The sequence below is a fragment of the Podarcis bocagei genome (assembly GCF_964188305.1).
Source record: "Podarcis bocagei genome assembly, chromosome: 17".
Lineage (NCBI taxonomy): Eukaryota > Metazoa > Chordata > Lepidosauria > Squamata > Lacertidae > Podarcis > Podarcis bocagei.
Genome location: NC_138143.1, coordinates 546,082 through 573,792, shown reverse-complemented (window position 1 = coordinate 573,792; position 27,711 = coordinate 546,082). Strand labels below are relative to the sequence as shown.

Genomic DNA, 27,711 nt, shown 5'->3' with positions numbered 1-27,711 from the left:
AACTTCCTGAGCAGTACAGGGAGTCTGAAGGAAGTTTCTAAATTTATTAGGCTAAACATGCTTTGAAGCCTCCTCATGATGAGAAACCCTACTAAGAAAGGGTTCTTTGTGTCTTCAACATTGTTGTTGTTACCCCTCTCTTCAGCCAAAAAGGCTTCCAGAGCAGTTTACATACAATCCGTTAAATCAAGACAGTCCCTACCTGCAGGCTTACAAAATTTCAAAACCACAGCAGAAAGGGAAGATGAGAGTAAGGTAACTCATGAATTAAGGAAGGGAGGGGTCTCTTAGTCTTGCCCTGAACTATTGGGACCCTTGCCTGCACAACTTTAAGAGGCAGCATCTGTTCTGCAACCAGTCAAGATCTGCTCAGAATAGGCTCAGATTGTGAGGAGAGGTCTCTAACAAGGAGGCAGCCATAGCTAGCCTGTTCCCAAGAGACATGGCATCCCAAATAGCCCACCCCAGTGCAACCCACTATGATCTTAGAAGCCCACTTCAGTTGCACTGGATGAGCCTGAGTGTCAGTATTATGCAAGAGGGAGTAAAGCTTTTATCTACTTTCTACACCCCAGGCATCCTTTGCAGACACATCAGTCATGCCCATTGCTTCACTTTTTGGCAGCAAGTCTATAAGTTTAATCCTGCATTGTGTGAAAGGTTACTCCTGCTTGAACCACAAACTATCTGCATTCCAAATTTTAGGTTCATTCCTATGTCAAGGTGAAATTTTGTATTTCCAGAACCGTGGCAACAATATATGTATTTGGATCATTTGATATGTACCTGTTTGAAGGGAAATCCAAGGAATGTTGATTTTTCTTCTTTCTACATTCTTAGGATCCGGACAACCTTCACAAGAAGGTGTAGTACAAGAAGACAATTCTTCCTTGGCAGTTGTGGTTTCTGAGATCTCCATTCCTACTGGCCCTTCATAATCAAACCTTCCAATTCCTACTGATGGCACTCTTCACCTGCTAGCACTTGAAGAGGGAAGCCCTTGCTTTACAACATTTCAGAACTTCATAGCTCTTCTGAACTAATGTAATACAAAGGCTTCCTAACAACACACGGCCACTCCAGAGCCCATGATAGAAAAGGAAGCCTGTCAGATTCAATCCTGATAAAATAGTCCTGGTTATGTCATGTTGAGATGAAGGAGATGAGTTAGTAATAACTAGCAAGGCTCTCTGACTCCACTGCAATGTAGGCTCAACTAACAAACTGGGAAATGGCAACTTCCTTCATTTGCTGAGTAGGACTGGGATGACATAGGGAAGGAAGAAGACCTGCAGCCTAGTTAGGATTCAAAATTTGCTTCTCTTTTGATTTCTCTGCTTGAATTATCAATAAAAAATTAGATGCAACTTATCTCTCTCTCCTCCATTATGATCAGTGGGTAGAGGCTTCCCCAAGTAGTCTTAATTCTATTTAATAATTCTACTTAATAATTCTTTGCATTCCCATCCTCAGGTGCAAGTGCAACTGCAAAAACTGAGTGGGAACAATTGTTGATACTCTATATCCGTTTCATAACTTAGGACCACATAACACATAAAGGATATTTCACCAATCCAGTTTGACCACTGCCCACAAATGCTGGCCATGGAATTAATAGTGTACAGTCATCTTAGCATAGCCTTCCCTAACCTGATGCCCTCTGGATTCCCTCATAGAGTTGGAAGGGACCCAAGGGCCATCTAGTCCAACCCCCTGCAATGCAGGAATATCAGCTAGAGCATCCATATGGCCATCCAACATCTTCCTAAAAACCTCCAAGGAAGGAGAGTCCACAACCTCCTGAGGGAGTCTGTTCCACTGTCGAACAGCTCTTACTGTCAGAAATTTTTCAATTTGTTTAGTTGGAATCACTTTTCTCGTAACTTGAAGCCTTTGGTTTGAGCCCTACCCTCCAGAGGAGAAAACAAGCTTGCTTCATCTTCCTTGTGACAGCCCTTCAGATATTTGAAGATGGCTCTCATCTCCTCTCAATCTCCTCTTTTCCAGGTTAAACATTCTCAACTCCTTCAACTGTTTTCCAGCTTGCTTTCCAGACCCTTGACCATCCACCTTGGTCGCTCTCCTCTGCACATGTGGACACCGTATTCCAAGTGTGGTCTGACCAAGGCAGAATAGAGTAGTACTATTACTTCCCTATTAAGGGACATAGGTGGCGCTGTGGACTTGCCAATCAGAGCCTAGGATTTGCTGATCAGAAGGTCAGCAGTTCGAATCCCTGTGACGGGGGGAGCTCCCGTTGCTCAGTCCCTGCTCCTGCCAACCTAGCAGTTCAAAAGCACGTCAAAGTGCAAGTAGATAAATAGGTACCGCTCCGGCAGGAAGGTAAACGGCATTTCCGTGCGTTGCTCTGGTTCGCCAGAAGCGGCTTAGTCATGCTGGCCACATGACCTGGAAGCTATACGCCAGCTCCCTCAGCCAATAAAGCAAGATGATCGCCACAACCCCAGAGTCAGTCACAACTGGACCTAATGGTCAGGGGTCCCTTTACCTTTACCTTTATTACTTCCCTTGATCTGGACACTTGATCTGGACCGTCTTGAGGGGCTGGGAGCTGGGGGCACTGTTATACAGTGGTTCCGCTCCTTCCTCCTGGGCCGTGTTCAGAAAGTGGTGGTGGGGGATGAGTGTTCAGACCCTTGGGCCCTCACTTGTGGGGTGCCTCAGGGTTCTGTCCTCTCCCCCATGCTTTTTAACATCTATATGAAGCCGCTGGGAGAGATCATCACGAGGTTTGGGCTGGGTGTTCATCAGTATGCGGATGACACCCAGCTCTACCTCTCTTTTAAATCAGAACCAGTGAAGGCGGTGAAGGTCCTGTGTGAGTGTCTGGAGGCGGTTGGAGGATGGATGGCGGCTAACAGATTGAGGTTGAATCCTGACAAGACAGAAGTACTGTTTTTGGGGGACAGGAGGCGGGCAGGTGTGGAGGATTCCCTGGTCCTGAATGGGGTAACTGTGCCCCTGAAGGACCAGGTGCGCAGCCTGGGAGTCATTTTGGACTCACAGCTGTCCATGGAGGCACAGGTCAAATCTGTGTCCAGGGCAGCTGTTTACCAGCTCCATCTGGTACGTAGGCTGAGACCCTATCTGCCTGCGGACTGTCTCGCCAGAGTGGTGCATGCTCTGGTTATCTCCCGCTTGGACTACTGCAATGCGCTCTACGTGGGGCTACCTTTGAAGGTGACGCGGAAACTACAACTAATCCAGAATGCGGCAGCTAGACTGGTGACTGGGAGCGGCCGCCGAGACCATATAACACCGGTCTTGAAAGACCTGCATTGGCTCCCAGTACGTTTCCGAGCACAATTCAAAGTGTTGGTGCTGACCTTTAAAGCCCTAAACGGCCTCGGTCCAGTATACCTGAAGGAGCGTCTCCACCCCCATCAGTCTGCCCGGACGCTGAGGTCCAGCGCCGAGGGCCTTCTGGCGGTTCCCTCACTGCGAGAAGCAAAGCTACAGGGAACCAGGCAGAGGGCCTTCTCGGTAGTGGCGCCTGCCCTGTGGAACGCCCTTCCAGCAGATGTCAAAGCGATAAACAACTACCTGACATTCAGGAGACATCTTAAGGCAGCCCTGTTCAGGGAAGTTTTTAACGTGTGACATGTTACTGTATTTTTGGTTTTTATGGAAGCCGCCCAGAGTGGCTGGGGAGGCCCAGCCAGATGGGCGGGGTATAAATAATAAATTATTATTATTATTATTATTACTAGACTTCTGTTGATGAAACCTAGAATAGCATGCCCTTCTTTTGCTACTGCGTCACACTGTTTACTCATGTTAAGTTTGTGGTCCACCACGACCCTGAGATCCTTTTCACATGTACTGCTAGTAAGCCAGGTGCCCCCCTTCTTATATTTGTGCATCTGGTTCTTCCTGCCTAAGTTCAGAACCTTACATTTGTCCTTATGAAAATTTGTTTTGTCAGCTTGGGCCCAAGTCTCTGATCTGTTAAGATCATTTTGAATTCTGATTCTGTATGGCATCTCCTCAGCTTGTGTTCCAATTGCCACTAGTTTATTGCCTCTTAGACACACCACACGTTTAAAGCACATAATTCACCCCTACCATCCTAGGAACTGTGGCGTTCTAAATGGAGGGAAAGGGGGTTGACCTTTTGGAATTTTTGTATGGTAATGTTCAGTTATGCCATTGGAAGAACAGTTGCAAGGTCCTAATTTATTGCAGGGAATCAAACCCATAGATTCTAACATGTTTGTAGCCATGCCTGTCCTCCTTAATATTGTTTCTGTTAAAAGGGTCACACAAGCAAGACAAAATAACAAATAACAGTGGGGCGGTGATAATGAAAAAACACACATTTTATTCACACATCAGCAAGGATGTGGGCTCAAGCATAAATGATTATGCAAAACACTAGGATGTGCCCAGACTTGTTCCAAACAGGAAAAACAATTAGTGCCTCCAGCAATATCACACCTGTTGGGAGGAAGCAGAAGAACTATTAGCACTCTGTAATCCCATCCAGGTTTTACACACAAGAAAACCATGAGTTGTCTCACTTACCTGTTATGAACACTTACCTGCTATTATCCTAAGGTAAGACTTGGTTATTACACAGCCCCCGTACATAAGGGCAGCCAGTACCACCAATTGATCACAGGAGAAGTGCCACTGATTCAATAATGTGGGTAGACTGTTTGTGCAAAACACTGTATTCAAAATGATCTGTCAAGCTTTGACCAATCAACGTTAGCAAACAGCACCACCTAGGGTACATATCACTGGTACTGCAGCCTTACATCGCACTCCTTTCCATTCAACCCTTTCTGTCAAGGGAGAAAATCTTACCAAGCCAGCAAGGCTTCACTGTAGCAACTTTTATTAATTACTTCCTGTCTAGGTGAAGGCATTTTGCAGATGGTTGCAGACTAAGGTAACTAATATATATTCACAAAAGATCAGCTGACCACCAGATCTTCTCCATTCCACTTGTGTTCCACTCAAAAAAAGGATTGGGAAATATGACTCTAGAAGCCATGGATCCCAAGGCGTGCAGTCACGTACTCAGTGAACCTTGCCCTAGTGAGAGTGTCAAGTCCAGGTGTCAAACTGCCACCCATCACAATCACAAAGGTGATGTGGTGAACCAGGAATGGATTCAGACCAGGACACAAAGAGACTGTGATTTACTTAGCTGGAGGGTAAATAGCTTTGTTTTCTGTCATCAATGGGTGTCTGGTGAAGGTCAGGAGGAGGGAGGAAAGTCAGGTTACAACCCCTGGACCAGCAATGATGTATTGATGACCATGTCTGAACTGTATTCTGGGATATGGAGGGAACTTTAAAAAGTCAATGTCTTCTTTTGTTCAGGGTCTTGCCTTTCTCCCTGTTGGATTAGGTAGGACCCTGCTATAGCAGGTCAGGCTTCTTGGCCACTTCACTTCAGGTTACTCTGGTTGGTGTCCATTTTTACTCCTCTCTGACCAAGGGAACCATACGAGGACCTAGCGGACTTACAGTGTCCCTTAAGTTATTGCAGTGTCTTTTTCAGTGGTTTACCCCTCACAGAACTACAATTCCTAGCATTTCTAACTAGGATGTCAGGATTCTTTAGAGGAAGGCATGTGTGGTGCTTAGCTCCATTTCTTCTTTTACTATTGTTTTTTGTTTTTTCTTAAAAAAATGCCCACACACAAATATAAAATATACTGGCAAATAGACCATATAAATACAAATATCCACAAAAGAACACCAGTGAATATGTGTTGTGGGTGTCCAAAAGCCAATGTTTCCTACAATGGTTGTAAGATCTAGAGCTGCCCACAGAAGTGCCAGCCAACAGCTCTGGCATCAACCATTAAGTCCTCTGCAGTGACACACAAATTATTTGCAGAGCCACAGACTATAAAAGCCCTTGGACTCCTTGGACCTTTCCACATACCTGCAGCAATGAAGGTTGTCACCTTTGCCTTATTCTGCCTACTCATAGCAATAGCATATGAGGCCAAAGTATACAGCATTTGTGACTTCTACTACGCACTGAAGCCTTTGGGACTGGATCCATTTAAAGGCATCTTTGCAGAACAGTGTGAGTTTTGCCTGTTTGGGTGATCAAAACTTTCCATTGTAATAAATTAATTTGGTCCAATTTGATTGTTGTTTTTTCTTCATTTTCTTTTCTTTTCCTGAATGGTGTATTCCCATGTATTCTGACATTGTTCAGAATCTTTCTTTGATGCTTGAGAGTGGTGAAAGTTTTCAAAGAATGTGGCAAATTTGGAAACTAAGAATCCATAAAACTAGCAAGGTTCAAAGGAGTCATTTGAGAAATTTGAAATGTTTTAGAGACATCACAAACATGTTAGAAGTTATTTGTTAGTTTATAAGCACTGCTTGCTGTTTGCCAATGGTGTACAAGGAAAACTGAAGTTTGAATCAATAAATTGCAATTGAGAATTGTTGAAGACAGCATTTTCAAAGTGTTGAAATCAAGGCTGAGGCTGAAATTTGACTAAGCCAAATAACCACATTTTTCTATTTTAATATTTCTGAAATTGTTTTAGGAAACAAAATACATCCCTGTACGTTCCTGATTGTCATGTTATGCTTTCCTACTAGACCTCTGTGCAGCTGATCAGTCAAGCAAACTCGACACATTCTACTATGAGAATATAGATGGTGTCCCACGCTATGGAATATTCCAGCTAAGTGGCCTTGAGTGGTGTGATAATGGGAGGCACTCCTCTCAGAATAAATGCCACACACTTTGTGACAGTGAGTGACTTCTGAGATCCAAGAAAAGAGCTTTCTTTCTTTCTTTCTTTCTTTCTTTCTTTCTTTCTTTCTTTCTTTCTTTCTTTCTTTCTTTCTTTCTTTCTTTCTGGTTGTGCTATCTCAGCATCGAGGAAAAGGCACTGCATTCCCTTGCTGCATTATATTTCATATATTTAACAGATGTTGCTTTAGTTCCTGGGGAAAATTAACCCTTGTTCAGAAACCAAGTCTCATACAGACAAAATTTCTGGTTAAAGAATGTTTGGATTATTTACTAGCTAAAGACTGGTTACATTAAAGATTGTTTCTCCCAATTTATTTGTTTGTTTATTAATTTATTAAAACTATTTCTATTCTGCCTTCCAATACCTAAAATGGCTTGGCTTACAATGTTAAAAACCACCAGTCAATAAAACATTAACTAAAAATCACATTAAAAAAGAGATGCAGGGACAGCAGATAAAAATTGTTAATGACTAACCACTTTAGGAGATTACAGAAATAAATTATACAGGCCAGATACTTGCTGGAAAAGAAAGGCCTTCATGAAGTGATGAAGGAGGAAAAGCGGGCTCCCCTAGGCAGATATAGAGTCTCAGTATGGCCACCAACCCAACTCTTGTGGGGAAGCACATAAACAAGCTTCCATAGAAAGATCTAAATGCACAGGCAAACTCACAGGAAAGGTGATAATTCTTCCAAGATGGTCCCAAGCCGTTAATTAACACTGAATAAGCACAATTTGGGGACACGGGTGGCACAGAGCCTAGGACTTGCCGATCAGAAGGTCGGCGGTTGGAATCCCTGCGACAGGGTGAGCTCCTGTTGCTCGGTCCCTGCTCCTGCCAACCTTGCAGTTCGAAAGCACATTAAAAGTGCAAGTAGATAAATAGGTACTGCTCCAGTGGGAAGGTAAACGGCGTTTCCATGCGCTGCTCTGGTTCACCAGAAGCGGCTTAGTCATGCTGGCCACATGACCCGGAAGCTGTATGCCGGCTCCCTCAGCCAGTAAAGCGAGATGAGCGCCGCAACCCCAAAGTCAGTCATGACTGGACCTAATGGTCAGGGGTCCCTTTACCTTTTTAAGCCCAATTTATTGATTTGGTAATTCTCTCTTTTAAAAAAATCTACATTACATAAAACAATAAGTGATCTTAACTCTAATTGGAAATGATTTTATATTGTGGTGCCTGTGTGGAGAAAGTTTTGAACTCTCCTGTCAGGTTTGGTAATCTCTTCCACACAAGATGCAACCTCCAACAGTTTTATTACTTAGATTTATTTAGTAATTATCGGGTTCAACAGTCTGAGCTTCATTCAATCATTCATCAGCTGCCAGATCTACCCTCTTCCGGAGGAAACATCACACTCTCCACCCCTTCCTCCTTTTCCCTGTTTGATGCTTTTCTGCTAGACATTCAAAGGCCTGCTTTGGGGGCTTTCTTGTCCTCCCCCTTCTTCTGCTGCATCTTGTTCTCTCCACTCTGTGTTCCTATCAGAACTGCCAGGCTGCATTCCTGAGCAAGATAAGTCCCTCTCGCTCTCACTGTGTTAAGGCACTAGATTTCTATTGCTCTTTCTATTGCTTCCCCCTCCCCTTCACCTTCCTCGCTGCCTGTCATCTCTGGTTCTCCCCCCTCCCTTTCAGAATCCTCTCTGTCTGTCAGAAGGGGACTGTGTTTGACAGTGAGCTACTGCTTGCTGGTCTAACTAGTGAGTTTCTAAGAGCAACAGGCCACTTTCATATTTGCTTGGCATATAGTCTAGAAGGAAAACTGGAATGAGAACCTCTTCTCCCATGTGTGCTTTAATTGGCTGATCTAATGTGCAACACACATCATCTCCATGCTCCTCATCAAGAAATGCATATAAGGGATGCGGGTGGCGTTGTGATCTTAAACCACTGAGCCTTTTGGGCTTGCTGATTGGAAGGTCAGCGATTTGAATCCGCATGACAGGGTCCCGGCTTCTGCCAACCTAGCAGTTTGAAAGCACGCCAGTGCAAGTAGATGAATAAGTACTACATGATGGCTTCCATCATGGTGTTCCGTTGCTCCAGAAGCAGTTTAGTCCTGCTAGCCACATGACCCAGAAACACCAGCTCCCTCAGCGCCCCATAGTCGCCTTTGTGGGCTAAATGTATATAGTACATTAACTGATTTACCCCATGAAAAAAATTAGATACATTATCCTATATATAAAACATATATACTTAATTATGCATTAAATATTTACCCCATGAATATCCTAATACAATACAAGACAAGACAAGGCAAGACAATACAACACAATACAATATCCTAATCCTTATGTACAGTAAACATAATACATAACTGTTTATTGTACATAACATTAGGGGTCCTTTACCTTTTTTTTTTTAACCAATTACAACCTGAGGCTACGATGGAGGGGCTCACAGCATCACCATCACAAGATGGCACAGCCTTGGATCAAAACACATTGTGCTCTGCCTCCACCTTTTCCAGCCTGCAACCTCCCGCCTCCACCAGTCACATCACAGCCAACTCAACTCTAATCTCTGGCTTTGTCTCCAAACTGTGAACTGGAGGAGGGGCCCCACCCAATTAACATCTGGCACAGAGCCCCCTCTCCTTGGCTTCCTTAATGGCCCGTTACCTTTCCTTTCTTAATGTCTTGTCTCCTAACAAAGAAGCTAGTCTGGCTTACCGGTATATTTCAACCCTTGCTGGGTCCAGGAATTTAGGAGAGTCTCACCCCCACAAACTCATAACACTGTATTTGGGGTTTTAGTTGGGCTTTTGATGGGAAGTTTTCCTTCTGCACATGAGTCTGGCAAACCGCTCTAAGCTGAAGCACCCTAGAATGTTTAGTTCACATTGAGTTCATGAAACATTGTACCCTGACCTGTTCTTAATGCATGGTTGACCACATCTACGGAATGTGATAGTTATGTTCTTTTAAGTCTTGCTATATCAATCACTAGTAATAGTTTAATATGAGGTTTTCACGCCTGTCCAATTCTGTGTTCCCTTTCCCAACCTTTAATCTATTGATGATTAATGCCTATATGGAACCCTTGCATTGTATTTGTGTTAACCAATCAGCAACAAGCACATATGTGGCAATGCTGTAATATTCAATAAAAGGGACTCCCCGAGACATGCTCGAGAGATGCCTCCCATATGACACTTGTCATTCGTCTGTCGTTTATTTCAACCCAACAGGCTTTGTCTTGGATGGATTCTTCATTAACTCATTCTCATTAACTTCCAAACAGACTTCCTAGATGATAATATCACAGATGATGCTCTCTGTGTTAAGACAATTGTCAACAGTACAAAGGACATGACTGCTTGGTGAGTAGCATCAGCTCCTTTTTTTCTAGAAACAAACACACAAACAAACAAATAAAAGATGGCTGAAAAATATTACTTAATCAGAACCTTCAGTAGAAACTCTATTAGGTGGTGAAAAAGGGGTACATTCAGACCAGCACATTGCATATTAAATAGCATTTAAGTGTCATTTGATTTTGCTTTAGGCCACTTTGTTGTGAAAAGTAGAGAGGAAAATCACATGAGATAGGAACAAGAACAAGCTGAACTCAGGGTGCTGATCATTTGTGCCTTCCCTGCTTGGCCTTCCCCAAAGGAGCAGCAACCTGTACAGAAAGGAACAGCAACCAGCATATCACAAAGGAGTAGCAACCGGCTGTTAAGTGTATAGGATGCCATCCTGTCCAGGGCTGGGGGGGGGGGGTCAGGTTGGAAGAAGAGACTAGGTGGGAAGGAGAGTTCAGGTGGGAAAGCCTGCCCCCCTGCATCCAAAGGCATCCACTCCACCACTATCTTTTTCCAGAAAGACACAACTGGTTGGGTACGTCCCTCTTATTGTGGTGTCTCCTTCTTTTTGCCTGATGTCCTGCCACCATGAAAGCCCCAGATTGCTCTGGATCACCATGGTGATCCCAGGCTTTGTCAGCCCGACTCGAGCAATGGCTGGATCTCCCCCCCCCCATTGGCCTTGACTTGTTTGGGTGCACAGCTGTAGCACTTTGTGGCCAGTCTTCCTGTTGCCAAATTCAGTCTTGCAGAACTATTTTCTTTTAATAACTCTGTAGCATTGGACAAATGCAAAATAACCAATGTGTTTCGTCCACCCATTAGGCCACTCTATGAGAAATACTGTGATGAAGGTCGGGTAAATCGTTATTATATCAAGTGCCTTTTTGGTGGAGTTACACAAAGAAGAAAGTTTTTGCTTCGGAACCTGCCTTGACTTCTATAGAGGGTTGCATTGTCTCAGGTTTGGTCTGACAGTGTGCTTCACTTCAGAGCCTCATCTCTTCTCATTTTGTAAAGCTTTGGATCCCCCACCCCACCCCCATGAAACGTAATGGGAAACCAACAAACACCAACCTCATCTGTAATTTTTGTCAGACAAGGATGAAATCTGTTCACTTCCTGACAAGTTTGAGCCTTAAAAGGTACGCTCTCTCCTAAGGTCCAGTCTTACTTAAGAAGCTGAACCCCTTGAAGGGACCCCATTTTTATTCCCCACTTACTGCAGGGCTACCTTTGAAGATGACTTGGAAACTGCAACTAATTCAGAATGCGACAGCTAGACTGGTGACTGGGAGCAGCCGCTGGGACCATATAGCACTAAAGGATCTCCACTGGCCCCCAGTAAATTTCCAAGCACAATTCAAAGTGTTGGTGCTCGTTATATATCATCTCCCTTTTTTTATAATACTACATTCCAAACTGGAAAAAAAATATTTAAAATGAGGTTTGTTCAAAAACCAGAAGCATTTGATCTGATCAAGGACTGCCGAACGAGGAATGGAAAATATTCATGTATGCGACAACAGCGGCAAGAATCCTAATAGCACAAAACTGGAAGACTGGAGAAATACCTTCAAAAGCACAATGGCAGGAAAAATTGATGAACTATGCGGAATTAGCAAAGCTAACGGATAAGCTACATGAAAAAGACAGTGATTTAAAAAAAGAATGGGAACCTTTCATAAACTATCTGCAGAAACAACTGAAAGAAATGGACTCGGTAGCAGGATTTGAATAAACACTCACAACTTTACTTAACAAAATGCATGAATAACATTGTAATAACGTTTTGACAGATAAGGAATAGCAGATTGTATCATTTAATGTAACAAACCAGAGGGGAAGCTGAAGGAAGTCAACGGGAAGGGGGGGGGATGTAGAATGTATGTTTGGAAATGATTTTGATATTTGTTGTTAGAAAAGAAAACTAATAAAAATTATTTTAAAAAAAACAAAAACAAAGTGTTGATGCTGACCTTTAAAGCCCTGAGCAGTGTTGGCCCTGTATAGGCCCTGTCTCCACCCCCATTGCTCAGCCGGTCCTCCTCTGGTGGTTCCCTCACTGCAAGAAGCCAAGTTACACAGAACCAGCCAGAGGGCCTTCTCAGTAGTGGTGCCCATCCTGTGGAACACCCTCCCATCAGATGTCAAGGAGATAAAGAACTACACAACTTTTGAATATATTATATATAAAATATATTCAAAGATAATTATGAAAAAATATGGAAATAAAAAAAGGAATTTAGGGATTTGGGGATGAATCAATCTTTGGGGATGAATGAATGTTATTTTTGTTTCAATCAATCCCAGTGATAAGCAATGTGAGTTGCTTCAAAGAGTGGCAGAATTTATCTGGAGAGGTGATAAGCCAAGAATAAAATATAAATTATTAACAGATCTTAAAGAAAGAGGTAGCTTCTCCTCTTTCATGGTGGCAGGACATCAGCCAGATAAAAAATTATATTATGAAGCTTTTTGCATTTGCTGGATCCAGGATTGGATAACATTAAAAAACACAGAATTACTAGATCTAGTAGGACATGGTAATAGACTTGGTTGGCATGCGTACTTGTGGTACCAAAAGGCAAAAGTACATAAAAGCTTCCAGTACATTACAAAAGTACTGTCACGGAAAAATCTGGGTGCGTGAGTGCACAGCCACCCAGCTCGTCGGACAGAGTCCGCGGGTCCCTGCGGAGAAGAAAGGAGCTCAGCCGGACACAGGAGCAAAATACGAAGATCCGAGTTTATTGCGCAACAGGTTCAAAATGGTATTGAACCCCGAGAATGGGGTGACATAGGCTTTTAAAAGTTCCCTCCATGACCCAGAATACAGTGCAGGAAACGTCATGAATACATTATGGGAAGGTCAAGTTTCGCAAATTACATCATGAATATATTTTACACGTCATGAATAGATTAGGGAAAGGTGGGGTTACATTCATTAACATTTCGGATGAGGGAGGGGGGATATACAGAGCGAGAAATATACATAGATAAACAATTATTGAGTACCGGTGGTGGCAAGACAATGGGCTAGAGATATGCATCGTCTGCCACTTCGCATTGCCCGGAGGAAGGGTTTGGCGAAACGATCTGACAGGATTTAGAAGTTCCTGTGTACGTGACCTGCCGCTTTGGGGATTATGGTAGTAGGGATAGCATTATGGAGTCCAAGGGGAGCTGAGTTGAATGACGCCAAAAGTGAGGAAATCGGAGTTACGATTGATTTTATATCAATTTCTAAAGATCCTAATGCTTTCCAGCCTATTCCGTAGTATGAATCAAAGGCGGAAACAGAATAGATACATTTTAGCAAGAATGGATACATTGTAAATGGATTTTTGACAGTTTTACGAGGTCTCTGGTTTTGGATCCATTGTTCTCGCAGTGGGGGGCCGTCAGCAGCTTGTCAGGGGTGAAATGAGGCGTGCAGTAGCTCCCTGAGCTAGCTCCTGCAGGATAAATGCATGGCTGTGATTGGCCAAAGCGCGGCCATAGGAATCAGCGGAGAAACAGGAACACCAGGTCTACTCGTTCTAAGTATGGAGCGCAGATAGGCATAGGAAAGGATAGGGGAATATTTGAGCTTATTTCGCTCGTAGAAGGAAAGAAAAAAGGGGGTTCTACTGGGGTCGGGGAGAAGTGTGGTGCTTATGCAACGGTGAGGGGGGGGCTGAGGGTGACTGTGCTGTGGTACCCTCGAGGTCATCGCCTCGGTCGTTCAAGGAGAAGGGGGGGAGAAGGGGCACCCCCCCCGGTCCGTATCAGTACAAAAGTACATTAAAAAATGTGATTTTTTAAGTTTGGGGAAAATATAAAGATTTGTTAGAACAAAAAACATTATGGTGGCTTTCCCTGCTGGAAGCAATATCCATGAAAAAAGTAAATATGAAACATAATTGGGCAACATATAGAGAGCTGTTAACGGAAATAGATAATCAATTAAAATTGAAGGAATTTCAAGAAGTAAAAGGAAAGATAACAGATTGACTACAATATTTCCAATTAAAAATAATAAAAAGATGAAATTTCAAATTTCCAGAGAGAAATAATAGAAAGTGATACTAAATTACTATCAAATATGTATAATATTAATTAGAATGGGAAACCAGGGCAAAAGATGTGGGACGTAATATACAGATGACAGATTGGGAAAGACTATGGAAGAATGATATAAAATTCACAGCCTGTACCTTACTTAAAGAGAATTACATGAAAATGATGTAAATGATTTAACAATGGTTAAATTGGCAAAAATGTATAAAACAAGAAAAATTAAGTGTTGGAAATGTAAAGCAGTAGAAGGTACGTTTTATCATATTTGGTAGCAACGTAAGGTCATTAAAATATTTTGTGAAATGATATATAACAAATTGAAGAAAATGTTAAAAATAACCTTTGTTAAAAAACCAGAAGCTTTACCTTTATTAGGGTAAAGAATATAAGAATTTGTTCATGTATGCAACAATGGCCGCACATATTGTTAGCCCAACACTGGAAAGAAGATGTCTCCACTAAGGAAGATTGGCAAATTAAGTTAATGCGGAAATGGCTAAATTAACTGGGAAACTTAAAAATCAAGATGACAACATATATAAAAAATAATGGGAAACGTTTATTGCATATTTACAAAAGCAGTGTATGCAATTTAATACATTAGCAGGATTTTTAAAAACACTTGTAATGTTATATTTAACGTGTAAACTTGGAGGTAATTAGAGATAAAGATTTTATTGACATGCATAAATGAAGATAATACAAAGAAACCAAGGGAGGTAGTGGAGGGAAATTGGGGGATTCAAATAATCCCAGAATGTGGATTTAAAATTGATTATATATAGTTGTTTTAAATGTTTTGGTTTATGTTTTGTTTTCTTTTCTTTCATAGAATCATAGAATAGAATCATAGAATCATAGAGTTGGAAGAGACCACAAGGGCCATCGAGTCCAACCCCCTGCCAAGCAGGAAACACCATCAGAGCACTCCTGACATATGGTTGTCAAGCCTCTGCTTAAAGACCTCCAAAGAAGGAGACTCCACCACACTCCTTGGCAGCAAATTCCACTGTCGAACAGCTCTTACTGTCAGGAAGTTCTTCCTAATGTTTAGGTGGAATCTTCTTTCTTGTAGTTTGGATCCATTGCTCCGTGTCCGCTTCTCTGGAGCAGCAGAAAACAACCTTTCTCCCTCCTCTATGTGACATCCTTTTATATATTTGAACATGGCTATCATATCACCCCTGAACCTCCTCTTCTCCAGGCTAAACATGCCCAGCTCCCTTAGCCGTTCCTCATAAGGCATCGTTTCCAGGCCTTTGACCATTTTGGTTGCCCTCTTCTGGACACGTTCCAGTTTGTCAGTGTCCTTCTTGAATTGTGGTGCCCAGAACTGGACACAGTACTCCAGGTGAGGTCTGACCAGAGCAGAATACAGTGGCACTATTACTTCCCTTGATCTAGATGCTATACTCCTATTGATGCAGCCCAGAATTGCATTGGCTTTTTTAGCTGCCGCGTCATTCTTTAATGCAATGATTTTTTTGGGGTGTGTGTGTGAAAACTATGTCTGTGTATGAACTACACAACTTTTAGAAGGCAGCCATGTATCGGGAAGTTTTTAATGTTTGATGTTTTACTATGTTTTTATATGTGTTTATACCATAGCCAGATCGGTGGGGTATAATAAAATATTTATTATTATTATCATCATTATCATCATTATTAATTTGCTGATGTTTTTGAATTGTTGTAAGTTGGCCTGAGTGGTGCAATTGCAACCAAAGAGTGGTATATAAATGCTATAAATAATATTTAAAATCTTAATAGCTTTTTATTCTAAGATATATATTTTTTACATATTGTATTTTTCGCCCTATAGGATGCACTTTTCCCCCTCCAAAAATGAAGGGGAAATGTGTGTGCGTCCTATGGGGCGACTTTGCGCAGCTCTCTCACGGCTTGCGGAGAGCTGCTTGTTCTGGGAGCTGGGGTCGGGGGAAGCTCAGGCTTCCCCAGCCCCGTGCCTGGGGGGGAAATAAAAATGTTTTTCTTTATTCTCCCCCCAAAAAACCTAGGTGCGTCCTATGGGCCGGTGCGCCCTATGGGCCAAAAAATACGGTAATATACATAGATATTTGTAAACTTGTTAATGTTGTTATTGATTCACTGACATCACATTCATTACTTTATTTTTTTGTTATCATGTCACTCATTTTCTTTATATCTATTAATTTCCAGCTGCTTTTTGCGTGTTACTTCCATCCCTAAAGTGTTCAAAATCCTCTTGCAATTTTTATTGTGGTTTATTGTGAGCAGCGAGTGACATCCAGAACTAAAAGCAGATTAGCCTAACAATTGCTCACTTACACTTTCTCTTTCCCTCTCACTCTAGTCAAAGATTAACATCTTATACCCTTTTAAATGTGTTTGTGAGCAGGTGTTTGTGGGGGAGGAGTATTTTGTTTCCCTAAATACATTTGGCTTGTAGGCACAAAAGTACTCAATATATACTCAGGCAGGTGCAGACCTGTGAATTTGTTATCTTGAACATTGTTTCTGTCATCCTGACCTTCTCTGATCTCCATCCACTCTTAATGATTCAGATCAAATGCATCATTTTAGCTGACCCTAATTCCCAGATGAGGATCAAAGCTGATTTTTAAAATGAGAACAAACCATTCTTAATCCCACAGGAAACTCCGTGGGAAATGATGAAGGAAAATGTATAAGGGAATATCATTGTATGTGCCTTTTATCTTTAGAAAGAAGAAAGAAATAAGATTATTGCGTTGGAGAAAGAAAACTATTTGGATGAACACAGTGGCCTTGATTCCTCCTTTAATTCAAACCATGCTGCCAGAAATGAGGAACTGGGTATTTGATATCCGGTCAAACCGTTTTTAAAAAGTGCAAAGTGCATTCTACAGGTGCAAACTAGACACAAGGTGCATAAGCATTAAAAGCATATTATTTCCCTCAAGGATTTCTGTAGTTTGTTAAGGGTTGCTTTGAACTGTAACTCTGTGAGGGGCGAACTACAATGACCAGTGCAATTCAAGGTTTTGGTGCTGACCTTTAAAATCAGCAAACTTTTTTCCGCAGGGGGCTGGTCCATTGTCCTTCAGACCTTGTGGGAACTATATTGTTTTTTGGGGGGAATCCCCCCCAACTCTCCTCTCCCTTCTCCACAGCAGAGAAGGCACAGGTAAACCCCAGTAGCTGCTTACCTGTGCCTTGCGAGCAGCAGGGGCTGGTGGCGGCGGCAGGACGAGCGGCGTGAAAGGGTTGGCTCCAGAGAGGGGCTGCTTAAAACGGCGTTCAGCCAACTGCGGCTCGACAAAGCCCAGCCCCCTTCCTCCTCTAGGCAGGGCAGGAAGAAGCCAGGAGGAGGGAGGGAGGAGGTGCAGACGCGGTGTGTGTGAGGGAGAGGGGAGGGAAATGGCACAGCCCAAACAATCAGAATCCCCACGTGGCAATTCCCGGACCATCCGCGGGCCAGATCCAGAAGGGGGCTGGATCTGGCCCCCGGGCCTTAGCTTGCCGACCTATGCTCTAAACAGCCTCAACTACGTATACCTGAAGGAGCGTCTCCACCCCCATCCAGGACATGGGGGTCCAGCACTGAGGGCCTTCTCGGGGCTCCCTTATTGTGAGAGGTGAAGCTACAGGGAAGCATGCAGAGCCTTCTCAGTGGTTGCGCCTGTGCTGTGGAATGCCCTCCATTCAGATGTCAAGGAGATAAACAACTATACGACTTTCCGTAGACATCTGAAGGCAGCTCTGTGTCAGGATGTTTTTAATGTTTTACCGTATTTTTCGCACCATAGGACGCACTTTTTCCCTCCTAAAAAGCAAGGGAAAATGTGTGTGCGTCCTATGGAACGAATGCAGGGGGGGAGGCAGGCGGGAAAAGCCCCCAAGAGCCGCACACAAGCTCCGTGAGCTCTTGCGGGCTTTTCAACAGGAGGGAGAAGGGACTGACTGGCGGCATCAGTCCCTTCTCCCACCTCCCAGAAAAGCCAGGAGAAGCCACGATCTCTTTAAAGGGATTGCGCGGCTTCTGCGGGCTTTTGCGAGAGGTGGGGGAATCCCCCCACCTCCCAGGAAAGCCAGGAGAAGCCGCGCAGCCCTTTTAAAGGGCGCGCGGCTTCTGCCGGTTTTGCGGGAGGTGAGGGCATCCCCCCACCTCCCAGTAAAGCCAGGAGAAGCCGCAATCTCTTTAAAGGGTTTGCATGGCTTCTGCCGGCTTTTGGGAGAGGTGAGGGAATCCCCCCACCTCCCAGGAAAGCCAGGAGAAGCCGCGCAGCCCTTTTAAAGGGCGCGCGGCTTCTGCCGGTTTTGCGGGAGGTGGGGGAATCCCCCCCACCTCCCAGGAAAGCCAGGGGAAGCCGCGCAATCCCTTTTAAAGGGCGCACGGCTTCTGCCGGTTTTGCGGGAGGTGGGGGAATCCCCCCACCTCCCAGGAAAGCCAGGAGAAGCCGCGATCTCTTTAAAGGGTTTGCACGGCTTCTGCCGGCTTTTGGGAGAGGTGAGGGAATCCCCCCACCTCCCAGTAAAGCCAGGAAAGCCCTGTGCAACCCCTCCGCCAAGGAGAGGCTGCACGGGGCTAAAGGGGAAGCCAAAACAGCGAACGGGATCCATCCCGCTCGCTGCCTTGGCTTGATCCACAGCTGCACGCAACCCCTCCGGCAGGGAGAGGTTGTGTGCAGCCTGTACGCTGCTCTTTGGGGCTGCGGGGGGGGGGGAGATTTTTTTTCTTGAATTCCCCCCCTAAAAACTGGGTGCGCCCTATGGTCCGGTGCGCCCTATGGTGCGAAAAATACGGTATATTTAGTTTTGTGTTCATATTATGTTGGAAGCTGCCCAGAGTGGCTGGGGCAACCCCCAATGAGTGGGGAATAAATAATAATAATAATTTCTTTATTTATAAATTTATATCCTGCCTTCTCTCACAAAGGAGGAAAACAACAATTAAAAAAAATCTTTTAAAACACAATATGGATTCAGACTGGCATATATCTCAACTAAAAAGGCTTGTTGAAAGACAAATGTTTCCAGTAGGCACTTCACAAGCCCTGATGATCAGCCTGTGCCTGCAAATTCCCTTTGACCCAGCTGAGTCTTTACCTGCCCAATTGCTGATGACACCCATGACAACACCAGGTGTCAGGGTGCTGGGTGTAGCATGACTGAAGGTGCCTTGCAGGCCAGGTGAGGAGATCTGGCTGCCTTGTCCATGGGCCAGAAGTGCCATACTACTGCCCCAAGTTAGATTGCTATGCTGCTAGCTAGCAGCAGAGCAATCTAGTCAGTATATTTATGGAGTGTATTGTTTAGCATATTTATGTTTAATGGATTACAATGGTCAGCAAATAGGAGCTAATAGTGGGGAGCAATCTGCTGCATGAAAATCCATTCTTGTCAAAAGAAGCTCTCCCCTGATAACAATTTCTGCAGGAAAGATAAGTAAAGCACTAGTGTTATAAAAAATAAAAATAAAAATTGTAGTAGCACCTTATAGACCAACTAAGTTTGTTTTGGTATAAGCTTTTGTGTGCATGCACACTTCTTCAGATACTCTGAAGCAGAAGTCACCAGACCCTTATCTGGTGGGGTGGGGTTTTTCTCAGAAGGGTAGTAGGAGATGGGTGATTGGCTCAATGGGTATTGAGTCACTATTGTTAACCTATACTTAACATAGACAACATCTCTCTCTCTCTCTCTCTCTCTCTCTCTCTCTCTCTCTCTCTCTCTCTCTCTCTCTCCACACACACACACACACACACACACACACACACGGGCAGCTTAGGGACATTCTAGCCTGTTGTTGCACCAACTCAGCAACCTCTAAGCCTCTAAGGCAAACTAAGGCCCGGGGGCCAGATCTGGCCTAATCGCCTTCTTAATCCAGCCGTGGATGGTCCGGGAATCAGCGTGTTTTTACATGAGTAGAATGTTAGAATGTGTCCTTTTATTTAAAATGCATCTCTGGGGCATTGTGGGGAATAGGAATTTGTTCATCCCCCCCCCCCAAATATAGTCCGGCCCCCCAAAAGGTCTGAGGGACAGTCCCCTGCTGAAAAAGTTTGCTGACCCCTGACCCCTGGTCTAAGCACTCATTGTAGAAAGAGGTGTAGACTTGGACACCCCAGCCAAGTCTACATCCATCAGCTATAAAAACTCTCAAGACTCTGGACATATTACTTCTTAGAGATCTGTGGTAATGAAGGCCCTGAACCTTGCCTTCCTCTGCCTACTCATTTTAGCATCCGAGTCCAAAAAGTATCTAAAATGCGAGCTGCAAGATGAATTAATAAGACGAGGACTGGATGGTTACCACGACATTGGAGTAGGACACTGTGAGTTATTTAGGTGCTTGACTCCCTTTAGCTTCTTTGAATTAATTTAGGTCCACCTGCTATGGTTTTGTTAAAGGCTTTTTATGGATTGAGTTTGTTGTAATTCATTATTTTCTTGATGTTTAGACTGTCCTTTAAAATGTTACTTCTTGGGGTGGGAGTGTAACAGAGCAAAACTGTTCTGGTACTATGTGGTAAAAGAGATAAAAAAGAGAGTTTTCAGGTTCTACCATTGTCGTTTGTTTATTAAGTGTTATTAAAGGTGAACACCCTCAAATATGTGTTTCAGATTGTGCATTTATTCAGTTTTGCAAAGGTCTCTATTGAGAAAAACCTGCAAACAGTTGAATCTGATGGGAGGAATTCAATGCAGCACTAAGCAGATTGCTCTATCAGTTCTTTCTACTTGCCTGCAAGGGTTGTTGTTGTTTTGCCCCAGAAAATTTTTGGGGGGGGCATGGGAAGCCCAGATGTGCTAGGGAAAGTCCTTGCTCAGGCATTCGCTGGTGGGACTACTCCGTGAAATCTGCCCTCATTAAATTAACAATCATTCTAAAAAAATAGAGAAAATTATCATGAGGAATTACATAAAGCATGGTAACAGGTTACATAAAAAAGGAATTTGGAAGGGTTAAGAGTAGATTATTTATTCCTTTAAAATTGTGATCAATTTGTGAGGAAGCTCCGTTGGTGTAAATAATCAAGTTTTCTGGTTTTATAAAAGCATTTATAAAAATAATAAACAAATAGCATCATTAGCATATCTATTTTGTATGTATATGTGTTTTACGCTAAAGAAAAATATTATGAAAAACAAACCTTTCGCCTGCGCTAGGTGAAAGACTGAATGGTTAATGCCAAATTTGAGAATGGTTAATGGTTAGGGCTGCCATACATCCTGGATTTCCCGGACATATACAGGATTCCGCTCCTGAAAATGGTGTCCAGGGGAAATTTTCAGAACTTGGCAAAATGTCCGGGGAACATTTCTTTCTCAGCACAGGGCTGGCTCCCGCCAGCCGCTTCCCTTCCTGGTATGTTCTCTCCCTCTCCCTTCCATCCTCATGCCAGCCACCTGATGAAGATGTGCGATGGTGGTGGTGGGTTGTCTGGGTTTTGGCTCTTTGGAATATGGCAACTCTGTAATGGTAACATTCTGTAATGTAATTAGCTGAAATATTGAGTCATATAATATGAAATTTCCTGTTTTGAAGTTTTGCACTTGATATGTAGGAAACAAAAAGCATTCTACCTTTCTAATCTGTGCTTTCCTCCCAGGGTTGTGTTTGGTCCTGTTCGCAAGTCAGTTTGACACGCAACACTATGAGTACACAGATGGCCATCCATACTATGGAATATTTTATTTGAGTGGTCTGTTGTGGTGTGACAATGGAAAGCATCCCACAAAAAACCTATGCAGTATTGACTGTGAGAGTAAGTGGTGACTCTTTGCTTTTGCCTTTTGCAACTCAAGAAGAACTGTTTATTTCAGGGGTGGGAATCTGCTCCCTGGGGCCCTTCGTGGCCCACTAAGGTCTCCAGCTTGGCATGCCAAGCGATTTCCTCTGAAACAAGGTTGCAGAAGCCCCACACTGCTGTCACTTGCAATCTCCAGTCTTTGTTCTCCCCTCCCCATCAACAGCGGGGACCCGAGAAATAAGCAGTTTGTCAGCCCTATGTTCAGAGCTTCCCAGTGCACCAACTTTGGTCTGTTGAGGTTCCCAAGTGGTAAACCCACACAAGGGATTTTGACCGGTGGGTGGATATGCTTATGCAATATCATATGATGTCATATGGATGTCATATCCATCAAATTTGGCTCATGGGCATGATCCTGATAAGGATCTGGCCTGTGGAGCCATAAAGGTTCTCCACAATGTGGCAGAGCTTAAGCCTGAATGCTAGCAACATACTTTGGTTCGCAAGCTGTGGCTTAATTATGCCTGCTCAATTATGAGTGTCAGGCACTCTTTGCATGCTCAGTGGCACCCCTTTTTTGTTATTTATATCTTTCAGGACTGAGTCATGGTATTCGAAAAGGGGTTTTGTGGAGGAGACTTAGGGAACTTTGGCTCAAATACTTAATCCCTCCCCATTATTACTGCAGTTTCTTGTTCTTTGCAATGTGACTAATGTAAGGTTGCCATATTTCAGAAAGTGAAATCCGGACACAAAAGTTGTTGAGGTTCTTTTTTGGGGGGGCCAAGTTGTTGAGCTTAGACTCGTGCCTAGACTCGTTCACGTCATTAAAACCATTGATCACAATGAAGCCTTCAAAAGATAAAAAGAGGCATTTTTCAAAGACCAAGCAGAGCTTTGACAGAATCACTTGCAGCAGTGACAGGAGACAGGAATGGGAGTCACTAGGAAACTATTTGGATCCATCTGTTTTGGGGGGGCAAACCAATTTAATGGGTCCTTCATTCCTGAAGATTTTTCTGAGGCCAAGTAAGTCTCAGTCCCATCAGGGGTGAAGGACCCATTAATGGAGCAGGAGTAACTTGATGCAGACTCATGATTGAGACAATCAGGTGGGCTGAAGCAGCTGCCTTGGGCAGTGGAATCCAACAGGACATTGCCCTGCTGTGGTTCTGGCTTCCAGTGAGATAGAGATGACACAAATGTTGAAGTCTCTCAGAACCATGAGCCTGAGGGATTTCAGCACTGCTGCTGAGACTACCTTGGCTACCTCAGGAAGGCAGATGGTAGGTAGCAAGGTAGAGAATACACCAACAGAAGCCCCTATTCTATCCTGATTTGTCCTTCAATGCCAACTTCAATAACTTTCCTGGCAGAGTTTCTGGATGACAATATCGCAGATGATGTTGAGTGTGCAAAGAAAGTTTCTGCAAGCAAGAATGGGATGTTAGCTTGGTAAGTGGCATCAGCTCACCAGTGTCTAAGAATGAAAATATAAATGACAATATCATATAATCAAATCGAGCACAAACTTTTTTGTTTTATGATTACAAGGCAGAGAAAAGAGAACTGATTTTAGCCCCATACTCTTTGTTTATTAAGTACATTTCAAGAGTCCTTTACAATAGAACAGTCTATTATGAAAAATGGTGGAAGAAATAATGCAAGACAAAATGAAGAACTAGTTGATCACCATGATGGTCTGCTCAGCTAGTACATATCTGGCAGAGATTCTGCTTAAAGAGTTTAGGGGTGGCTGTTGTTGTTTTTCCTTGTGGGGAACAGCAGAGTATCTGTAAATGGGTGCATGGATATCATCCAATGGTGCAAATTCAGAATAAAATTAGAAACATGATGTAATAATGAAAGAGAACAGTGTGAAGCTCGTTTTACACTTTGGTGCTTTTTTAGAAAACAAAGAAACTCCAGTTGGGAGCCTCCAGTTGACAGGCCTAATTAGACACACACACCCCGGCCTCTCCATTTGTCTTAAGAGGCCATTTGTCCCAAGTCATGCCCACCTGTTCATCTATTGATACCATAAATAGAAATATGACATCAGTTGTGGGACATGTAAAACCACTGCCTTATTTTTAAAAGGAAGAACCTGGAGCTCTCAATTCTTCCTTTTCGGCCTCTGCTGAACTTGGTGCCAAATCCCAAGCACCTTGCAGTGCTGGAATAATTTTTGAATTCAAAATGCATCTGCAAAGAAAGAATCTTTTTTTGAAACTGTGGCTGAAATTTAATATCACCTGATATAATTGTTGTGAGATAATGCCGAGGCCTTGTGCCTTCCCCCAGTGCAGCATCGCCCGGGATTCTTCACTCCGGTCTCCCGTCACACTGATGGGACATGAGCACACAACCAGCAGAATCCAAAATAGAAGAGTTAGCCTTGAGGTGTAACATCTAATCCTAATTTATTGCAACGAAATCAAACATAACAGTTCAAAGTAAACATGACTCCTCTTTCTCCTCTTTTAGGAGTGCTCTGATGGTGTTTCCTGCTTGGCAGGGGGTTGGACTCGATGGCCCTTGTGGTCTCTTCCAACTCTCTGATTCTATGATTCTATGATTCTCTCTCTTCCTCGGAGAGAACACTGAAACAAAACATCACTGTGAGAGAACAAACAGTCTATCTCCCTTTCTGCTTATATAGCTCTAACAATCAGCAGCTGAAATGCATTACATGTGCTCTAACAAGTGATCCCTATCTGCAGCATAGGGAGGGGTGAAATCCTAACAATTATGTGACATCAGGTGATTGACAGGTGTGGTTCTGTCCAAAGTCACCCTTGTAGGGGTGACCATTTCTGGATCTGGTCCTCCAGCTGGTAACATAGATTATTAAGGCAAATGCCAACTGCCCCAACCTGTCTCTCATAAATGTTGTTTCTTTCTCTCTTCTCTTTTAGGAAGCCCTTTGAAGAATACTGCCTACATCCTATGCCTTCCATACTCTATTGGGAATGCAATAAGCCTTGAAATACAGGCATCCATTTATTATTACCGTAGTTTCACCACAAGCTGTTCTGATTGGATAGGGTAGTTAGTGGTACTACATCCTGCATCAGCTAACTGATGAAGGCGGCAGGCCTAAAACCGGAGGACCATTTGATCAAATGACAGGATAATCTTCAAAATTAACAAACACCTTTTTTTTTTTTTTTTAAAAAAAAAGAGAATCTTCCTGAAACCCACAACTTGGATGAATCCTATAAACGTGTCTCAATTGATTCCATTCAGACAAAGCTTATATGAAAATATTACATCAGAATCAAGTCAATATAGATAGCATCGAGTACTCTTCTGAACTTGGGAAAAAAACCATTGGGATGGATCCAGGTTAGGTTAGTTACACTTACTTCCCACTGAAATAAATGTGACTTCAGTTAGCCATGACTAACGTCTTGCACTGATTTCAATGTGACTGTTTCAGCTAGGTTAGCTGGGGGCAGCTCTGGGTTCCACTCCAGCCTCCCCTTCTGCAGACACAGGCCAGGACCACAGAGCAGGGCCTTTACCTGTTTGTTTACCTGTTACCCAGGACATTCAATGGTGCAAGGTTCCTTTCTCTCTGCTGCCCATCCCATGTGATTCCCTAGGTCAGGCTTCCTCAAACTCAGCCCTCCAGATGTTTTGAGACTACAATTCCCATCATCCCTGACCTGACCCCTGTCCTGCTAGCTAGGGATCATGGTAGTTGTAGGCCAAAAACATCTGGAGGGCCGTGTTTGAGGAAGCCTGCCCTAGGTTCTGAATTGTGCTGGGTAGTCAACCTCTGAGTAAGATGAACTCACATCTTCTATGATTCCATGCCATCTAGTTTCTGCCATGGCTTCCAGCCAGGAAAAACAGGTTTCTGTTTATCTTTACCTCTTGCTTGGTCCACAGCCAACCTGCAGCAGCCTCCACACACTGCAGCCAGGCGCCAATTCCTTTTTCTTTCTGCCTCCTCCTTAGCCTTTACAGCATCATCTTTCCCTGACTAAATTCTATATTTTTTTTATTTATATATTCCATTAGCCATGTGGCCATAGCATGATATACATTAAAATAACAACATAAAATGGGGGTGGGGAGGTAATGGTAGATATCGTCCTGGGCGATTACTTAGAGAAAGAAAAAAAAAACTAACTGCTGAGGCTGGAGGAGGACCGTTAAAGGGTCCTTCGGCTCCTCAGATTTGTCCTAACTCGATTGTCCTTGTACTTGGAATTACGTTCGATTGTGCGGTGTGTCGCCTGCAGCTGTGGTGTTAAGGAAGAAGTTAGTGCCGCTAAATGTGACTAACAGTCAAATCCAGTGCTCCCATTCTGCTTGCAAAATGGCTTTTGGTTGAATAGACGTATCTGATAGCACCCTGAAAATGTGTTTCTGAGGTTTGGGGGCCCCTCCAGAACAGCATAGAAGTAAATATTAGTTAGCAACATCATCAGCAATCATCTTACAGTCATCCACAAGTATTTCCAAGTATGGCTATAATGAAATATACTCTATATTTCTATACATATAAGGCAGTTAGGGTAATCAGAGCAATGTAGAGAGTATGCTGAAGACAGAGTATGGAATATGGAAGACCCACACTAACAGAAGAGCCAACTCCTGGGGCCGCCCCAATAAAATATTTGAGGGGGCCGCCCCCCAAGTTGATGAACATTGCCATTCAAATGGCATGCTTGCACCATGTCATGTGATCAATTATGCAAGGAAATGCTTACTTGGGTCTCCCATTATTTTATTCAAGTTGGCACCCCTGCACCCAAAAGTCCCCACACTCCAAATGTTCTCAGAGCTATGGCATGATATAAATGAGCATCAACACTGGAAAAAGTTCTCTAAGGCCCAATAAAACATCAGAGGACATGAGATTCTGAGCAGCAAGCTGGATCTGAGTCCAGCCTGCCAGCATCAGTACCATTTTGCCAGCCATGTCAAAAGATGTGTAGCACATGATACAAAGCTAATCAGGAATGGCATCATTCACAGACTGGTGAATGATGCAGGACTCACACCTTTTAAAGACTCACATTTAAGCAAGCACACAAAGAACTCTCTCTAAGCAGCACCTCGCTGCACGTGATCTCTTTGCATTCCTTTCCTTATATTGGAGTTAGGACACATGTAGTACAGCACGTCTCCCTCTCTTGTGCAGGCACTTTGGAATGTGTATTAGGCACTTCATAGAAACAATAGAAACAAAGCTGCTCTGCTTGTCTGAAGGTCTCTATATGCATCATCACCTGAACTAGGATCCATAGACACTATGGCTGTGATGGTAGATATGCCAGATCTATCATTGTCATATTCAGAACAGCTCTGCTGCTCGATGTTTAGAATGAACCTGCTGCTCAGCAGCCTTAACCTTAGACCATTTGCTCATTGCTTTTTTCTCAGTGGTCAAAGCTGGCCATTTACTCAGACCCTCTAAAGCATGGGTAGGTTAACTAAGGCCTGAGGGCCGGATGCGGCACAATTGCCTTCTAAATCCGGCCTGCAGACGGTCTGGGAATCAGCGTGTTTTTACATTCTACACATACAGTAGAATGTGTCTTTTTATTTAAAATGCATCTCTGGGTTATTTGTGGGGCATAGGAATTCGTTCATTCCCTCCCCCAAAAAATATAGTCTGGCCCCCCACAAGGTCTGAGGGACAGTGGACCGGCCCCCTGCTGAAAAAGTATGCTGACCCTGCTTTAAAGACTCCCAATGTGGAAAAATGGTTGCCAAACCCAACCCTTCCCCATCAGAGGAAGTTTAATCAAGCATAAAAGTGGGGTGCCTGGAAGCCTTCCCTTTGCTGTTAGGACCCCACTGCTCTTACTATATAATGAATAAAATTAATA

General features: G+C 43.5%; 4 protein-coding genes across 5 annotated transcripts in view; 3 read left to right on the top strand and 1 right to left on the bottom strand.

Annotated features, from left to right (window-relative positions):
- LOC308577293 (methyl-CpG-binding domain protein 1-like) overlaps nt 1-1,371 on the top strand; it is a 178,683-nt gene extending 177,312 nt beyond the window's left edge. For both annotated transcript variants that reach the window (XR_014003572.1, XM_081177353.1), the window contains one exon: nt 841-1,371. The gene's annotated coding sequence lies outside the window, so the exon portion shown is untranslated. The remainder of the gene's footprint in view (nt 1-840) is intronic.
- Nucleotides 1,372-2,469: 1,098 nt separating this feature from the next.
- LOC308577345 (lysozyme C-like) overlaps nt 2,470-27,711 on the bottom strand; it is an 80,402-nt gene continuing 55,160 nt past the window's right edge. The window contains exons 4-5 of the transcript XR_014003592.1: nt 3,734-4,458; nt 2,470-2,547 (exon numbers count right to left, since the gene is read on the bottom strand). The gene's annotated coding sequence lies outside the window, so the exon portion shown is untranslated. The remainder of the gene's footprint in view (nt 2,548-3,733; nt 4,459-27,711) is intronic.
- LOC308577346 (lysozyme C, milk isozyme-like) lies at nt 4,467-12,339 on the top strand. The gene is made up of 4 exons (XM_081177475.1): nt 4,467-6,070; nt 6,601-6,756; nt 10,016-10,094; nt 10,905-12,339. Exons 1-4 carry the CDS (start codon nt 5,932-5,934, stop codon nt 11,014-11,016), a joined length of 486 nt encoding a protein of 161 aa, XP_081033601.1. The 5' UTR covers nt 4,467-5,931; the 3' UTR covers nt 11,017-12,339.
- On the top strand, nt 20,212-25,026 carry LOC308577348 (lysozyme C, milk isozyme-like). Its single transcript, XM_081177477.1, has 4 exons — nt 20,212-20,443; nt 21,722-21,877; nt 23,239-23,317; nt 24,781-25,026. Exons 1-4 carry the CDS (start codon nt 20,308-20,310, stop codon nt 24,848-24,850), a joined length of 441 nt encoding a protein of 146 aa, XP_081033603.1. The 5' UTR covers nt 20,212-20,307; the 3' UTR covers nt 24,851-25,026.

What these genes read in the sequence shown, in the direction of transcription:
- LOC308577346 (XM_081177475.1), top strand. Translation starts at nt 5,932, where the DNA reads ATGAAGGTTGTCACCTTTGCCTTATTCTGCCTACTCATAGCAATAGCA. An exon ending in ATGCCACACACTTTGTGACA is followed by an intron (nt 6,757 to 10,015) that starts GTGAGTGACTTC and finishes ACTTCCAAACAG; the next exon opens with ACTTCCTAGATGATAATATC. An exon ending in ACAAAGGACATGACTGCTTG is followed by an intron (nt 10,095 to 10,904) that starts GTGAGTAGCATC and finishes TCCACCCATTAG; the next exon opens with GCCACTCTATGAGAAATACT.
- LOC308577348 (XM_081177477.1), top strand. Translation starts at nt 20,308, where the DNA reads ATGAAGGCCCTGAACCTTGCCTTCCTCTGCCTACTCATTTTAGCATCC. An exon ending in ATGCAGTATTGACTGTGAGA is followed by an intron (nt 21,878 to 23,238) that starts GTAAGTGGTGAC and finishes CTTTCCTGGCAG; the next exon opens with AGTTTCTGGATGACAATATC. An exon ending in AAGAATGGGATGTTAGCTTG is followed by an intron (nt 23,318 to 24,780) that starts GTAAGTGGCATC and finishes CTTCTCTTTTAG; the next exon opens with GAAGCCCTTTGAAGAATACT.